This window comes from Monopterus albus, unplaced genomic scaffold, assembly GCF_001952655.1.
Source record: "Monopterus albus unplaced genomic scaffold, M_albus_1.0 scaffold303.1, whole genome shotgun sequence".
NCBI classification, from domain to species: Eukaryota; Metazoa; Chordata; class Actinopteri; order Synbranchiformes; family Synbranchidae; genus Monopterus; species Monopterus albus.
This window is the reverse complement of record NW_018128183.1, coordinates 196,574-214,551: the sequence shown is the minus strand read 5'-3', so window position 1 is coordinate 214,551 and position 17,978 is coordinate 196,574. Positions and strand designations below refer to the sequence as shown.

Genomic DNA, 17,978 nt, shown 5'->3' with positions numbered 1-17,978 from the left:
ACAGTGAAGGAGAGGTTTTTGTAGTAGCGGCTGTAGAGCTGGGGTCTGTCAGAGGTTTTTGTGCTGCTTATGAACAACAGATGTTTGTTACTAACTAAAAATCACACATCTGCCTCCCCTGTGCATTACTTATAATATATCACATTATAAACCCGAATTAGATAATTGAACCTATGGATATCTATTGATACAGGAAAGGTGCCCTTTATCTTCTTTAGAAAGTAGATAAACGCTTTCCAAAAAGTTACTAATGTATCAAGGAGGGCATTTTCTCATTAAGTCCCTGTATGTTTGTCTCACCGATCCAGCATAGTGTGTTTTGGTTCACGATGTCTTACATGCTCTTAACATATGGGTAACGAGACTGAAGGAGGATCCTTCTGTTGCCCAGTAATACCTATATGTGACTTCTGTGTGAGAGGGTCATGTTGAGTAATTTCCTGTTTAATTTAGTGTCTTCTTCTTTTGTAAGGGAGCTCATCTATCATTTAATGACTCCTGTGTCCACTTCTTTATCTTTTTTGTCCTTGCCCATTAATTTCTTTCTGCTGTCTGAATGGCCAGATCACATTGGTAAACATGCAGTGCCAGCATTTGGCGCTTTAGGAAATAGTCTTAAATTATCTTTCTTCCTATCATATGTGCAGTGCCGGTAGCTGATTGGCTTGTTAGGTAACTACTTGTCACAGGCTGCAAGAGCAACCTTGACCACATCTCATTACACCTTCATCTCTCAGAAAATGTACATCAGAGATATATTCCAAGGCCTGACATTGCTAAAATGAATAGTGACAGAGGGTAGTGCAGTATTAAATAGCTAACTAGACCTCAAACCCAATGAACCCAGTGTTGACTCAAGGCAGACCTGGCAAGACCTGTGCTATGTGTGTCTGCAAGTACAATACAACAAATAGCCATTTTTTGTCAGTACTATAGTTGAAACAGTCTTGTATCTGAAATATTAAAATATTCACAAGAGCTTATTTTACCTTGAAGAAGAAACTGAAGCTAACAGAACCTGAACTCCCATTAATTGTCATTTTGGTTCCAGTCTGTGGCCCTGAGCTGTGCATGGCAGTATGCTCATCAAGTCATTCATGTGTTTTATAGGTCTTAAGCTACAAATTTAAAAATGAGCAGAGGAACGCTTTGCTGCATTCACATTATCATTCCACATGCAGAAAACAGGGATTCTCTTTGTTGCACAGCCACAAATTAGAGGGAAAAGGTAGAGGGCTGGATGAATGGGCTAACTAGCAATAAACCTCAATAAAGAGGCCTCTCCACATCGTGTGTGAATTTTCTGCATCTTAGAGCATTGCGGCATTACTTTAATGGCTCCCTGAGGCTGGTGGGTTTTGGTTTGGGAAAAATTACAGCTTGTTCTCTACTGGCCTAGTTGTATCTGCTAGCTGTTGATTAGCTGCAGCTTTGTGGGTGGATTTGTTGTCATATCAGGGATTCTCAATGGCCTCCTCAGCTCAGCATCCTGTCTCTCATCAACACCCACCCACAGAAACTTTACTACACAAATTGACAAATTAATTATTAAACAAAGAGGTTCACAGGGTGTGGCTCAGACAGGTAATTATAGATCATAGAATTATATTATGCAGATTATTTTGAATTCTAACTTTTCACAGTTATTTCAGAAATAGCAGTTATCAAAGCATGCATAAGTTTTAAAAGGAAAGGTTATGCACTTGAACTGTTACTTTGTCAGAAATACAGGAGTGCAACTTAGTGATGTGTTTAAAAAGCAACCAACATTTTACTAAAGAAGTCAGTTACAAATATATATACAACCACTGACAAAAGAGTCAAAAATGACTAGTTTTGTAGATATACTTTTAATGATCAGTCACTGTCAATATTTAGAAATACTATGGAGAATGGAAATCTTAAAAACTATAACTTTTAAATAGTTTTGTGTAAACATTTTATATGGTTTTTGCATCTGTGAAGCGACTGCAGTCCCAGGGGCAGCTGTCTGAAAATGCTGACTGTTTCACCAGAAAACACTATTTGGGAAAATATTGAAATACAAATAAATAATAAATAAAAACCGAGATCACCTTTATCTCTTCTCTCCAGGCCGTCCAATATGGTAAATTTAGGAGCGATTGTCAATATAAACTGAATGTCTGACGCTGAACATCAGCAAAACGTGCTAAGCAAACATTAGCACCCTGGTCTAGGCCCACTTGTTGTCACCAAGAGCTTTATTTGTAGCATCCAAGGAGGCAAACACCTGCATTATGTGTTCATTAAAGTCCCCCACAGAAAGCCTTCCATGTCAATCTCAGTTAATGGCCCATTTGTTTCAGGCTGGCGCTGGTTAACATGCACTGACTGACACAGAGGCATGGTACATTACTGTACTGTATATTTCAGGCAGCGCCGGCATAAGTCTCCAGCATCTAATCCTCAGCTGTATCAAGGGATTTAGAGGTGAGCAAGGAGTAGCACACAGATGGAGCAACACCTACCGTACACACATATAAACTAACTGACAAAGTCAGTTCAACATGGTCCATAAAACACGCAGATGATAAAAAATGCACCTCTTGTATTAGTTTTGACATGAGTCCATTTGTGGTTTTATAGATGCTCTGTGTGTTTTCTATCTTTATTGGCTGTATTTATCTGTGACACCATGTCTCAACAGGACATGGACTGAAATATGAAGCCATAATGCATTAGTACCCCCAGTTTCCCCTGTGCAATTGCTGATGTCGAGATGACAAATCCTGAGCTATATGGTATAGAGCTCTGTCTATACTGTTTTCTTTCTATACGGCAACTTTCCAACTTGGTTTGTGACTTGATGTCTCTGCATTCATTTGTGCATATTGTCTATCAAGACACTATGCACTTTTGTTTATTAATTCATAAAATTCTGCAGGTTTATCAGACTTTGGGTACTTTAGTTAGCATATTAATTGGCAAAGAGCACATGAGCGTCCACAGACATTAGTACATATTTTCCTTCCTTGTTTCTGTCCGTCTTGGCCACTGTCTCCTTGTCAGCTCTGTTCTCCCTATTGGCACTCTCTCTGCTGTGTCTTGGCTCATTTGTGCCAAGTGATGTCTTCATCACAGTCCACCAATTTCTCTACACCTGCCTAAACCAAAACCTACCTTTATACCAGCATCCTCCACTTTCTTGTGAGGCTGCCAGGCTTTTCCCACAGTCTAGTGCACAGTCTGCCACTGTGCTGGCCCAGTGTGTGATTTAAGAGGCAGGGCTGGAGCTGGACACTGTGAGCTAACTTCTAGTATGGGTAGCGGTGGTGGTGAGGGGTACTTTAGTAGCCCTGGGTAGTGAGGGTTGCCCTCACTGCCCAGAACTATCTTTCCCAAACCTCTAAGGTGTGGTTTGGGAAAGATAGGTCTAATGCAGTGAGATTGCATGACAGGGAGCTAATTACATTATTCATCTAAGGAAACTGCAGTACGGTCGTGATAGGTGACTGAGTTTATGTGTGTGTGAACACGCATAGGGGAAGTCCTGCAGGGTTTTCTTTTCTCATTCCCTGCTAGGCCAGCAGAAAAGGAGAGGGAGAGAGCAATAGCAAGGCTGCCTACAATCACAAAATCCCACTATGATTTTACATTTGCCTTCTCAGGGGAACGCCGACTGCCCCGGGGGCCGAGGCACTGTTGCTCCGCTGTCATCACAGTTTAATTCAAGACTTGTATCACAAAAAGGAGAGAAGAGCTTTTTTTTCTTAAGCAGAGGGTGGTTTATCACTGTAACTTGGTACCTTACCTTGGTAATTCTTTAAATTCAAACTATAAGTGCTACTCTAACAGATGATTATGATGACTGATGAAAACAAATACAAGCATCTCATTGGGATGTTTCAACCCAGCCTGATATTTAGACTGAACAGCCATTGTTTTCTTTACCTCATTATTCAGGCTGGCATTATGGTCACGGTTACCATTATGTCATTATTATTGAGGAGAAACTGATATTTTGACTTACTGTTTTTGTTGTGCTTGTGCTGACGACCAGCGCTAAGGGAGCACTGGCTGTGCAACCCCAGTGGCTGGGTGTGATGCATCGGCCAGGAAGCAAACCCAGTTCAGACGACACTGCTATTATTTTGTTATGTATTTTAGCAATGTGCTACAGTGTAATAATGATCAGTCAGGTGGATGGAGGGGTGATGGATACTTTTGGCTTGTTAGGATGTGAAAAATCACATTATGCTGCCATGTCATCATCAGTGTTATTCAGCTTGAACAGTAACTTTGTCCTCATGAAACAGAGGTCACTAGAGAAAGTACGAAGAAGTCAGTTTAAGTCAGAGGCGGTACCAACAATCAGAAGAAAAATCGCAGACTATATTTGATGTTGGTATTGTGTCTTGCAATAAATGGCTCAAGCTTCTGTAGTGTGGGCTTAATTTAACCTGGATGAGCTCTTGAGATTTAACATTTTTTGTCAAAGCGTGACAGAATAAGGGCCAAAGTGGCAGAATAATTACTATTTGGCACATGTACTAGCACCAAGCTAACATCCATGAAAAGACACATATGTAGTGTTAATAATAATGGATTTTTTAAAAATTGCTAACTAGATAAATATTTGCTATCAAAACATGTCACCTCTTACTACTGAGAAGTAATAACAGTTACTCCCTAATGATACTGTACATTGTGTATTCTTTTCCTCACTTGCCAAAATTCACACAACATTGATAACAGAATTCTGTTCTTTTATTATTTGCAATCAGGGATTATTGTGAAGATTTAGGGTGCAAACTATTGGTTTTACCACCAAATGAGGTGGTGAACTGGTTTGTGATCTGATGTACTGTATGTGTGACTGACTGATGTAAGTTCCTGACCAACTCAGATTGTGTCACAGCATCTATAAATTGTTGTCAAAGCTCACAGAACAGCATGGACAACATCGCTTTGTTTGTCTCTTTAAAGAAACATCACATCAAAAGGTGGGACTGGGGAGCGGGAGGGTGGAAAGGTGGGGGTGGTGGCACCCAGCCCTGACCTGGCCCAGTACAGCATGAGCAAGGTGAAAATGGGAGAGAAGGGGACTCTGACTCATAGCCATCAAAGGAGGGATGTGAGTGACAGAGGGGAGGAGAAAGGGGAGGGGAAAAAGAGTAAAGGGGAGGGTTTAGGGAAATAGAGTAGAGAGAGTGTGGTGTGTGTGTGTGTGTGTGTGTGTGAGAGGGAGGGACAGAGAGAGCATGTGAAGCACACTGCCAGCGCTCACTTGTTAATGCACTGTGAACAGGGACAAGCAAGAGTGTCACGCACATACACTCTCATATACTCTCACACAGTGCCGCTCCTGCACACACACACACACACACACACACACACACACAGACTCCCTAACATATGTATGCTGAGGCTGAGAGGTGCCTTACTTGGAACACACAATTTTCCCAGTCCGTCTCACACACAAACACACACTGTGCAAGCTGGACTAAACAGAACCCGACCAGAATACTGTCACCTACCAGTGGGGGCATGAGCCCCAGCAGTACAACCCCTACAGTAAGGCACGGCTACCTGCCAGCAGCCCCCCCGCTCCCCACCTCTTCTTCTCTCCCTTCCTCCCTCACTGTCTCCCTCAATTCATTCATCCCTCGTTCTCCCAACTGTGAGGCGGCATGCGTGGCTGAAGGACACAGCGCTGCTCTCTGCTGTGGTGTAGTGCACTGCTGAGAGAGTTGGAGAGCCCGATCCGACAGGGGGGATAGAAAGACACGCTGCGCTCCCTTCCCTCCCTCTCTCTCTCTCTCTCTCTTTGTCGCTGTCTGTCTCCCTATCCCCATGCTCCCTCATTCATGAATGTCACCTCTATCTCTGGGAAATGCTGGATTTATCAAGCCTCTGTCTTTTTTCTCTTCTACTCTCAGGGTGTGGGGGTGAACACAAGGGTGATGCCAGGAGAGCTTGAAAGACAGGGAGGAAAGCAGCCGCACTCTGTCCATCACCGTCCGACCGCATCCCCTCATCCCTGTCCCATCTGGTGGAGCTGATACCTCAGGTTGGATAGTCCCTACTTTTTGTACTTTTATTGCTCTGACATTGTTTTGGATGGGGAGATTTTACACAAAGACAGAAAGAAAAGGAGCTGCAGTGTGTGCCGGCAGTGTGACTCCTGCTATTTTGGAGAGTTGGTATTCGGACGTTTTTCTTCCCACTGAATCAGATCAGGCTTCTGATCTGCTGGACTGAGTGGGTTAAGAGGGCTAAATGTAATTTAGGTTTGGGTTTGGATTCAGAGCGCGACAGATGGTTCTGCTGCTGAAACCCTTCGGACGAGATTGAGTCAAACTTCCCAGGATCTCCAGGAGGGGTGTAAGGGGACACTCAGTCTGGGACAGAGGCATCAGGACAACACTAGCTACAGTATACTGGTTTTTTGGTTGGATAGCAACATGACTCACCAGAGCACCAATGATGTACCAAGGTTTTATCTGAACCCGACTCCCAACCAGAAAATACACAACCAGAAAGACATTTAAAGGCAAACGCTCATCAGTCCAAACCTCAACAAGCAACCCTTGGCTGTTCTGGTTGGGCCTTTTCAGAGATTCACCCTTCTTTGCCTCACCTCTCCCTCTTTTTGCCTTCCTTTCCTGCCTTTCTCTACCCTGCTGCAGTCCAGTCTCGGAAGCCCCCTCCTCCACTGTGCACCCCTCCCTCAGCTGTGCTCCGTCACGCTGGGTGAGCAGGCAGGGGGGTGGCCCACACACCGGGGCGCCACGGGCCCGCCAGAGGCTGGTGAGGTGGCGGCAGGGTCAGCGCTGGCAAGATGGCCGCTCTCGCCAGCTCCCTCATTCGCCAGCGCAGGGAGGTCAAGGACCCCCAAGCAAACCGGCAGATTGCCAGCAAACGCAAGCCCTGCCCAAAGAGCAACAAGTCGCTTTGCCAGAAACAAATCCTTATATTAATATCAAAGGTTCGACTATGTGGCAGTCGAGGGAGGAAAACGGACAAAAGACCAGGTGAGTTCCGACAGTCCTTTAAAGTCTAATCTCATGTTTTCCAGCTTCCTTCCTACTTACACACTGTTCGTCATGTCTTCTTTTACTGCTGAATGTTGTGCCTGTACTGGATATATGGATTTTAATGGTCAACTTGCCAGGACTACAGATTAATCCTCAACTGTAAAGCCTCAATAGAGAACATCCACAGCCTGAAATTTCTAGCTGAGGGCTTAATCTGAATCTGGGAAACCTCCCAGCTCATCAACATGCCCTGTATTACAGTAGTACAGGAAATTCCTGCTTAATACCCAAGTCTGTACCACTGATGAGAGGCATGACCTAGCCTCTGTTGCAAGTGTGGCGGTGACTTTGTTAAGGCACATGTCAACACTTCCACATACTGTATATGCAGGTCATCTGTAAGGGCACACTGCACTTGGCTCATTCATAGAGTGATTTACTGTGATTTTAAAATGTCAAGAAGTGCCTCATTTGTGATTCTGGGGACCATTACTCTCCCTGTGCTTCCCTCAAGGCAAGCGGAACAGTGCGGCCTAATTTGTCTTCTGTTTGCAAGTTAAATGCGACTGCAGAATTATTTACTAAAGCCAAATGAGACAGTGACACTTGATTTGAGGCAGTGAATGTGTCTGTGCTGATTTTGGCACTATGGGATACAATGAATTTTGAAAATGCTTCTACTACAATGTAAATACTATACTGGCAAAATGTTAGTGTCTTTTGGAAGTTGTACTATATTTGTGTGTCTAAAAGACAGTTTTGTTTTTGCATTTTAAATGAGCGATTTCTTTCTTTGCTTTTTTCTTTTATTAAAGAAATCTTTGTTATTTTGCGACCCGCTCTCTGATAAACCTGATTAAGATAGATGGATGTTTATTTTGCTTTTTTTAAAGCCTTGTTATAGAGTCCCCTGCCTCCTAATCTATAGGTAAAACACTATATTATACGTCCCTTTGAATTCTGGGTTACCCTGTACAGCAGTATATGTGTATCATTGTGTGTCACCTGAATCAGCTTGTGCTCACCATTTTGTGTGCGCGCTCCTCGCTCCTTCCACGCACAATACAGTGTGTTTATCCTTTCCACCCTGTGCGACTGTATTTGTGTGTGTTCTATGTGTTCTAAGATATTTATTAGCTCACTGTGTGAGGTTTGTCATGATAATTACATGGGGAACCTCTAACATTATATAGAGGCATCTGCCATAGAGGCAGCTGCTCTCTTTATTGTAATTATGGTTGTAAAATATGTTGGACAGGTCGCCGCAGTACTAGCTCTTTGGGAAAAGGCCACAAGTACAGTGCGTCCATTGTTTGAAGCCATATTCATCCTAATAGCTTTGGTGCTTCTCATACTCTTATGGATTTATTATAGTAATCATGGGGACGAGGTATGGAGGCTGTGGTTAAAGAGACATTACTAGCTTCACATTTCAGCAGAGATTTACAGGGACCTGTTTTCAGTGTTGTGTGTGGCTGTGTATCTTCCTCATTCTCTCAACGAGTTTCTGCATGTGAGTATGTGTGTGTTGCTCATATGGACAACACTGCTGACCCCTGGCCATTGGTGGATATGCCATCTCAAGCATGTGTATCATCATCATCATCATCATCATCATCATCAGATGTGAGTATGTCCCTCAATCTCTGAGCTTCCACTTGAGGTCACAGTTGACCCCTAAAGCAAACTAATATAATATTCCTGAGCCATAGCTTCCACCTCAATTTCTTCATACGAGCTCTATTAACCAACTTCCACCCGGATATCACTACAAACAGCTCATTACAGTCTAACATATTACAATGTCAGTGCTTGTACAGGCTTATAATTTATTTATTTAAGTGATTACATTTGTGCCATGGTGCTTTACAGCGACTGCGTGTCAGTATTATGGATGCAGGCTTTTTCAAACATTATTATACTTGCATACAGCTTAAATGTCAAATGACATCTAATTACATGCACAGGTACACAGAGTGATTGTTTGCTACAGGCAGAAACTAAAAGACAGTCAGGAGCACCAAAACATAGTATTATCACCTTTGGAAAGTTCCACCAGGAGGAGACAACTTTGTCGGTCACCGATGGAACATCCGACAAGTACCAGCTGAAATATAATTTGGACTGTAGTTTTTATAGACACTTCATTATACTTAAAAGTCACGTAGTCAGAAATAGGTAACTGCGTCAATAAGGCTAACCATGTGACATCTCACATACTGTAGTTTGTGAATACTATGAAATTCCACTGGTATGATATTGCAGACTTCTGCGAGTCCAATTTATATAAAAAAATGCTTGGATAAAATTACAAAAATACATAAATACAAAAAAAAAAAAAAAACAAACTAACATGGCAAAAAGGTGGAAATGCCCACTCCTACATTACAACTCAGGTCATTCTCCAGCTCACTGTTACAAACATGCTCTCCTCCAGGAAGAGTTTATCAATTTGCTCACTAAAAGGGAAAAGAAAATTATATCTTATCTGGGAACCAGCAATGAAGTGTTCCAAAGAACCAGGGTTACCTCGGTTAATGTATTGTAATCATTTGCACAATTTGCGCAAAACTAGTTAATTGAAAAAAAACATGCACAGTCACATTTTAATTTGCTTACATTTTAAAAGTGCCTTTCAGTGCTTGCAAAACTCCTCATATACTGTATTTAACCTTATTTGAGTCTCTTTGAAACTCCTGCATCTCCCCTTCAAAACGCAACAAAGAAGTGTTCACTGTTAGGTGACTAAACAAGAATTCTTAAAAGGTAAAAACTTTGAGACCTTAAAAGAACAGTTATGGGATTTTTCAAGTTGGTGTTAAAACAATATTGATGTATCCCTGTGTACGTGAGACTAGGTCTAGGCCATTGTCACTTCTCCTACTCCCCACACCAACCCTGAATGTTTCCACCCAGAACGTCACTATGCTGCAAAACATGAGGGACAAACTACACAGCTCTCATTCTGGGGAAAAAAGAAAAAAAAACATGCACTCCAAAGTTTGTCTGAAGCTCAAATGCAGCCTCAGCTGTCCCACTAAGATAATTCGAGTCAGCATATTTCAAAGTTGCAGTTTATTGAAAATAAATTTCCCTGCTGTGTTTCCCTGGACAGTACCTCGTTGTGCCGGGGCAGAGGGATACGTTATAGACGCAGTGTGTAAGTTCTGTTACCACAACTGGCTTTTTCCTAATGTAAACACATGATCTCTTGGTTATCACTGTATGGCCATGTGTGATCTAATAGCATACACCAAGTTTTTTCTATAAAGCTGAGTTAGTGTCACTGATGCACTGTAGGTCAACTAGAGCCTGTAATCAGTGTGGCCTTTTAAGGAACATTCATACACAGAGGTATCTTTAGTTTGTTGACTGATAAATAATAGCTGGACTGGACTGGTATTGGCACAGCTGTGCCTCTCGCAATGTGGAAATGGGCTCCACATACACGTGACTCTCAGCTTTGCAAACTGGCATCATTAAGTCCATTCTGACCATTTCAAGATCTGAGGTGAAACCTGTGCGACACATTGGCCCAGTGCCTGTTTATTTCAAAACACGCTGGATGAATGCAGACACAAATTTGGAGTGCATGTTTTTACAGAATGAGAGCTGTGTAATTTTTGCAGCATGGTCACATTCTATGTGGAAATTCCAAACTATTCCTTTAAGCACACATGAAGCCCTGTGCCCCAGATTTAAAAACCTGCTCACTGTTTGCAGTATAGTGTGTAGTGTAGTGTGGCTCTCCCTACAAACTAATGACACCTCAAATACACAGTATTTCTGACTGTGTGTAGATGTTATCATGCACCCAACGCCGTCTGCTAGTGCGTCACTGCACTGTGACTGGAGAGTCCAGGTTCCTGTTATATTGTAGGCTCTTGTAGCAGAGAAGGATGTGTAGCTTATTTCAGAACAAATCTGTGTGTGAACATATGCATATATGTGCGTGTCCTGAAAAATTTGCTGCCTACTTACTTCTAAGTGACTGATGAGTGTTTTTGTGCCTGACCCACATACCTCCCCCTCACACTTTCTCTCTTACATCCCCCTTCTCTCCCAGTGCTGTCAGCCCTTCACCTTTACACACACCCCCACACCCCCACACACCCTCTAACCCTCACCTAACCCATACTAATGATGCCCCAGCACTATAGCCCACTCAGCTAATAACAAGGTCAGCTTGCCCTGCACATACACATGCACACTCACAAGCAAACCAGCATGAGTAGACACACTTTCAAGTACGTATGCAGTAATTACAACCTCACACACTTGCATAAATGCAAACAGAACAATAAAAAAAAAACAAAAAAAACACCCACACATATTTGTAAACTAACATACAAAACCAAATGATGAGGTTTCATGATAAGAGTGTGGGAGAGACATAATTTTGCAGTGGCCTTGTGTGTGTATGTGTGCGAGGCCGATATGATGTAATGAGGATGTTAAGCCGCCTATTGGATATCAAAGCAAAACCAAAATAGCTTGTGTTGTGCTCTGACTGCCTGCTGGAGCTGCTGGTGAAACCCTCCTCTCTTCTATTAACAGGATAGGATAACACTTGGAGTTGTTACTGCAGCACGTGGGCCAAGTGTTCACCCGGCTACAGCAAATCATTTTGTGTGTGTGTCTCTATGTGTGTGCAGAAGAGGGGAGAAAATATGTGCACGCTCGTGTCGGAGGCAAACGAGAAACGATGGCGTGACAGGAGTCAGTTCGTGCACCTCGGCCAGACTCTGAGATTGTGAATGTGTGTGTTAGGCTTGTTGTGCCGTGATTCACCAGGTAACATTAGCTCCTCTCATTAGCACACACTGACTTATCAATAATGTGTTGCAGCATTTGGAGAGCACACAGTAAACTGGGGTGAATTATAGACTGGACACACCAGGGAGGACTATATTTCTTACTCTCTCCCCATTCTGACTTTCTCGCTTTATCAACTTTCTCTTCCCTCTTTCCATCTCACCTCCCTTTCCCCAACAGCCTTGATCGTCCCACCCCTCCCTCCATACCACACACACTATCTTCTCAAGGACATCTGTCTCTCTCCCCCCCTCAGCATCTACCTGGCTCTCTCCACACATGTTATTTTCCCCACTATGTCTCATCACCTTTACTTTGGGCCTGTCAGTCAGTCACTTGATGCTACAGTGGCTGTAGGTGTTGTGCTGCCAGGTTACATATCCCTGATTCTGTTAATGGATCACAAAACAGCAGGATTCACTTCAAACCTTGGAGCTGTAACTGCTCAGTTTGTTTATGGATCTTCTAGGTGTGTACACACAGTCAAATTTTACACAGTCAAAGTAAACTTGGCACTAACTATTGATGTTATATTCTTTTTATCTTTATGCCCAAATTTCACTGCATGCCTGAAATATACGCCACTGACAGAGAGAGAGCGAGAGAGAGAATGTAAACGAAGAGAGAGCAGCGTTAGCGGGAACAAAAGCGATGAAACAGAGAAAATGTTTTACGTTGTGCTGTAGCACTGTCATCATCTTGACCATGCCCGTACCAGCAATTCAGATGTAAATGGCTTGCCAGTAACACTGTGCTGTCTATGTAATGCGGGGCTTTGTTCAGACATGACAAATCTAGACTAATATGCCATATGCTGATGTTTTCAGAATACGTTCGGCAGTTATCATTTGGCATGAGAAGAATTGTATTATATTCATGTTGTAGGAGCATTGTAATTAGTCATGGTAAACAGTGACCTATCAAATGTAACAAGAACCCGTGCACGAGGAGAACATGCAAGCTCTGCACAGAAAGGTTGCAAACCTGGAACCTTCTTGCTGTGAGGCAACAGCGCTAACCACCACCCCATTGTGCTGCCCCCCACACCCTGACTAAACACATTTGAATAAAGGCAATCCAATTACTTTTCACGTGGAAAGAAGGAAGGAAAGAAGTTCCCGCAGTGTTTATAGTGCATTCATTAGCTTTAGTGCATGAGTATGTGTTAACAGGATACAGTGGTCCTGATCGGGGGAATGAAATGTTCCCAATACAAATGCTCCCAGAATTTAGATGGAACAGAGAGGGAGTCTAGTTTTAGCATGTCAACATGTGTTGACTCTGGATAAAAGCTATTTCACAATTGGGGAGGTGGGTAAACGAAGTCTACGTGTGCTTAGCTTCCACTGTCTGCCTGGTGTAAAAAGTTCAAGTTGTGGTGGTTATATTTCCTTGTAAATATTAATGAACCACATGAAATTTCAGCAGTGATGCTCCTAATAAAGTTGGCCTTTACTAATTTTAGAATCTGGCAAGTTTCTGCCAAATCAGCTGATGGACTCCTGTCAGTCATGTCAGTCTGTTGTCTTTTCAACATGTAAACTGTTAAACATTTCTTTTGACAGGTAGTGAGCTTGTTTTAATATCACTGTATTTTACATGCTTTGGCTGCTGTTGTGATGAAACTGCACTATCACAAAAATGAAAGTGAATGTTGCAGAGGAACTGAACTATGTTCCATACAGAGTGCTGTAGTAGTGAGTCCTACAGCCTGGAACTGAGTTAGCATTTCTGCACTTCTGGTTCCCGCACCCTGGAGCAATGGGATTTTTTAGTTAGATGCTTAAAATAAGATCTGTGGTTAACACGGACAAATCATTTTCACCATTTGTTCTATGATATGTACACACCAGTATATAGCCCACTCATGAATTTTATTTGATTTTATTGTACTTGCCTTTAAGAAGGTGGTTACTAATAAATAGCTAAATGAGACTATAGAGGCTGTCTGGGATATCGCACATCAGCACGCTGAACATGGAGGCTCATGCTCACTAGTCTGCTTTTACAGCCTCATTATTTTTAAACACACACTTGCAAACTATTCTAACTGACACAGCCATGATCACTAGCTGGATTGGCTCACAAAAAGAGGAAAGGGTTTTATAGAAGAAGTAAGCACTAGAAATGAAAGTACAAGTTGGTAACTGTTGTGGTGATGCTCAAGTCATGGGACCGCAATGAAGTGTTTATAGCCTAACAATAACCTTTTGCTTCTGCTGATCATATTTGGTCTTCAAAAATCCTACAAGTGGTATTCACTTGTTGTGAAAATGATCTTGCTGTACAAAACATACAACTGTCATAAAGTTGTTTGTCACAGAGCTTATTTTCCACAATAATCCAGAGCCTATGGAACAATCCCACTGGCTTTCTGTTAAGGAAACCTGGGTGATGCTAACTTGCCAGTTGGTCTACAAAAAATGCCATCAGCACTCTATTGTCTGCATCTTCCAGCATTTTTCTAATTACAATGCTCCTACAACATGAATATAATACAATTCTTCTCATGCCAAATGATAACTGCCGAACGTATTCTGAAAACATCAGCATATGGCATATTAGTCTAGATATAGAAAGTCTGTACATAAAGCGGGTGAAAGCCAAGCAGAAATAATCTGGAGTTTAAAGAATTAAAAGATGCTGCCTCCTTTGAAACAGTGCGGTGAGGACGCACAAATGAACAGCCATCCCAGTAGAGCACAGTGAATTAACCCGCTACAAGCCAGTGGCCATTTAAAATGGCTTCATTACATTGTTTCCCAAAGGATGCTCATGGAAGCATTTTACAACACATAAAGATGTCTCACATTTTATCATGCTCCACCTCTGCTCTGCTCCCTCTCTGACCCTGCACTGTCAGCTGTTCTGCAGAGCCCACAGATAACGGCAGGGTTAATTGATCACAAAACACCTATGAGAAGGATTTTACTCCATTTGGGGGTCAAAATGGAAACATCCCTGGCTAATATCCCAATGGAAATAATCTGCGTGACATGCAGTACCAAAAACTGAATGTTTTAAAGCGGCAACAAATCACTAAAAACTTTCATGGAAATACTGAACCCATCTATCACCACAAAGAAACTCTGCCATATGTCTCACACTATTTGTTACCAGCAGCCGATGACCTCTGTTGCTGTGTAACAGTTTCCACCCTTTGACTCTTCCAGTGAAGCAGATGTTGTGTAAGAAATGGTGCCTGCAATAAACGGTTTTGAGATGCTAACAACTGGACTGTGTAATGATCAATACTGGCTTTCAGTGCCACAGCTCCAAAATGATTTATGGAGCCGACCCCCACTGGTTTGCTGAAAAACGTTTCTGAATGGTTATCAGTCATCATTACCAGACAAAATAGAACATTTATGGTGGAAGTGCTCATTTGTGAGTGTGTGTTTTCTGCTGTAGTTTGGAGTGTTTTGTTTTTTTTCCCCCACAAATGTTTGCTTGTGTGTGTTCCACAAAACAAATATCTGAAGTGTGTATGTGGGTGTTGGTGATAGGTCGACGGGAGCTATTTTGGCTCAGTATGGCACAGTCTTATCACAGCACTGAGAGCACCATAGTGTAATGAGAGCACAGCAGCAAGATCTGGAAACTTTGCTCATCTAATGATGTCCAGCAAAGTTTGTAACCCCCCCCCCACGTATATTTACATGCTCATGTTTAGCTACACGAGCACTAAACATATTATTTTGCAGACAATTTCAACCCCACTCGGGTTGCACTGCTTTGAGAGCCCAAGTAACAAATGACCGGTAAATGTCGAGTCAGCATCTTGCGCCCTACCACTGCCAGCCTAACCTTGTATTTTTCCAATGTCACCAAACCCTACAGAAACAGCGCACTGTCCCTTTAATCGATGCCTGTAGTTTAAGTTGCAATAATAACACACTGAGGACAGTGAAGCCTGCATTAGCATTTTGTGTGCAATCAATTTGCTGCAGCATACTTTGTATGCAAAGCTGAGTGGGACATGTGTCAAGTGGAGATGGCAGTCTGAGGTTGTAGGACACACACATACAGTACACACTCACGTTAACAAACATGCAACTTTGGGAAGACAGACAGCATATGAAAGCACACACACACACACACACACACACACGTGTTCTGGTCACACGTCAATAGTCTGATCTCTCTTGACCACGGTCTCCCTGACCGAATGACAACTCATTAAATCATATATCATTTTTATCCTCTCTCTCCATATGTGTGTGTGTCCAGCTGTCATTCTCTTTCACATACACACACAAATCACCCTTCTGTGATGTTTGCTGTCAAGTGATGTTCGAGAATCACCGGGCCTTATAGGAAAAGGCTACTGTATATGTGCATGCTTTCCAGCTGTTAATTTACTTTGATCAGAGACTGTGGCACCCAAAGGTGGTGCAGGAGTTGCTGACAGCACACAGAAAGGACTGTGTGTGTTACTAAAAAGGTCAGATGTACTCAGAAAAAATATTTATAGCATGAACATTAAAGTGTTATTAAATTAATATCACTTCTAACTAAGAGGTGATAAAGAACATGAAGAAATCACAGATATGAGACTCAGTCATGAACCTTCACAGAAGTCTGGTCTAGTTTACAGTGTGTCGAGTAATTGAAGATCCTTAGCTTCTGGCAGCTGTAAAACTGGATGGTTGGTTTGTTTTAATGAATATCAACCTGACAAATTGTTTAGTGAGTCACTGACATGCACTTAATGAGTAGCATTGGAGAAAGCCAGTTGTAGTTTGAGTTAAAGTAAACAGTACCTACACAGTGAACGCCACTAATAAAAAATAAAAAAAGAACTCACCTTTAACCTGTTGAGTTAGAAATAAGCATGGCTGAGAATTTTTTTTGTCTCTTTAAATTATTTGTGTATCCTCATACTGTATACAGACAACCATTAGCTTATAAACTGGCCTGGGATCTTTGTTACTGACAGAGAAATGATTTAGGTGACAATCCTGTCAAGGTCAGGCAACATGGCCAAATGGCAAACTCCACAAAAGTAGATCTATAGTGGGTTAAAGGACTTTGTTATGGACTATATGAATCTTATGTGAATATAGTGTGTCACTCATTTCTTGGGACTTCAGGAATTTTTCACCAAGATATTTGATTTCATAAGCAATAGATCATTAGCCATACTCATCTGACCCTCTTAAATAGGCTCCCTATTGATTGACTTGTCATGGTACGTGGTTATGCAAAGTCAGAGGAAATAACCATGATGTTTTCAGACAGGAAGTCTGGAAGCTGGAGGGATTCATCAAGCACAGAGGGTCTAACAAAGGATGCTAGTGGTTTGTATCATGGGAAATTCAGGACCCATACAAGGGACTACATTCTCAGCATATCTTAGCCCTTGCTGCTTCAGTTTTTTCCACTATTTTTTAAAATGTGCCTCTTGTGAATTGCAGCGTGATTATATGAAAATATATGATGGTTGTAATGGGGCTGATCTGACTTTATTACTGTGTCCGGCGGCAGGGGAGGAAATTAGGAAATTTATCTTATGCAGTGTTTTCTGTCTGGAGGAACAAACGCGCACAGACACAAGCACGCATGCAGATATTAACCAGAGGAAATGGGACCAGATTTTGGCGAGTATTCCCCTGAAACACCAGGATGCCAATTCCAATATTCAACTCTAGCCATGATGTGCCAGCGCAGGTTTTACAGGTTCACTTACATTATATCTTGTCTTCTTTGTCTGTTCCTATCATTCTTCCCCTCATGGATTCCTCTCTTACTGTACATACACATAGAAACATAGAACATCTAGACATGCACACCGCATGCACTGTGATCTTTACTGGATCAACCTCCTCCAAGCTCGCTATGTGCTGTCCATAGCAGATGTGTAGCAGTTTACTCGAGACCTACAGCACATACACATGCTCTCTGTGCAAGGATTTGGCACGGGTTAGCTCCCTTTGAAAAATAAACAAGTCGAATACAATTTTGTGTGTGCGTGCATGTGTGGAGGGGGGCACCTTTGCTGATTGCAGCACCTTGTCTACTTGTGTATTGTTCCCTTGTGGTACACAAGCACAGGCTCGTAGGCTCGTGACACGTCCTTCACTTTAATGCGCTGTCAATCTGTAAAGCTGGAGACAAGCCAGAGTGCAACCTCCCCAGCACATTTTTATATATTATTTATATATA

At 42.3% G+C, this 17,978-nt stretch overlaps 1 protein-coding gene across 1 annotated transcript in view; it reads left to right on the top strand.

Annotated features, from left to right (window-relative positions):
* Positions 1-6,802: 6,802 nt before the first annotated feature.
* fgf11a (fibroblast growth factor 11a) overlaps positions 6,803-17,978 on the top strand; it is a 75,129-nt gene continuing 63,953 nt past the window's right edge. Inside the window, exon 1 of the mRNA XM_020623533.1 lies at positions 6,803-6,995. Within this exon, the coding sequence (XP_020479189.1) occupies positions 6,803-6,995 (193 nt within the window). The remainder of the gene's footprint in view (positions 6,996-17,978) is intronic.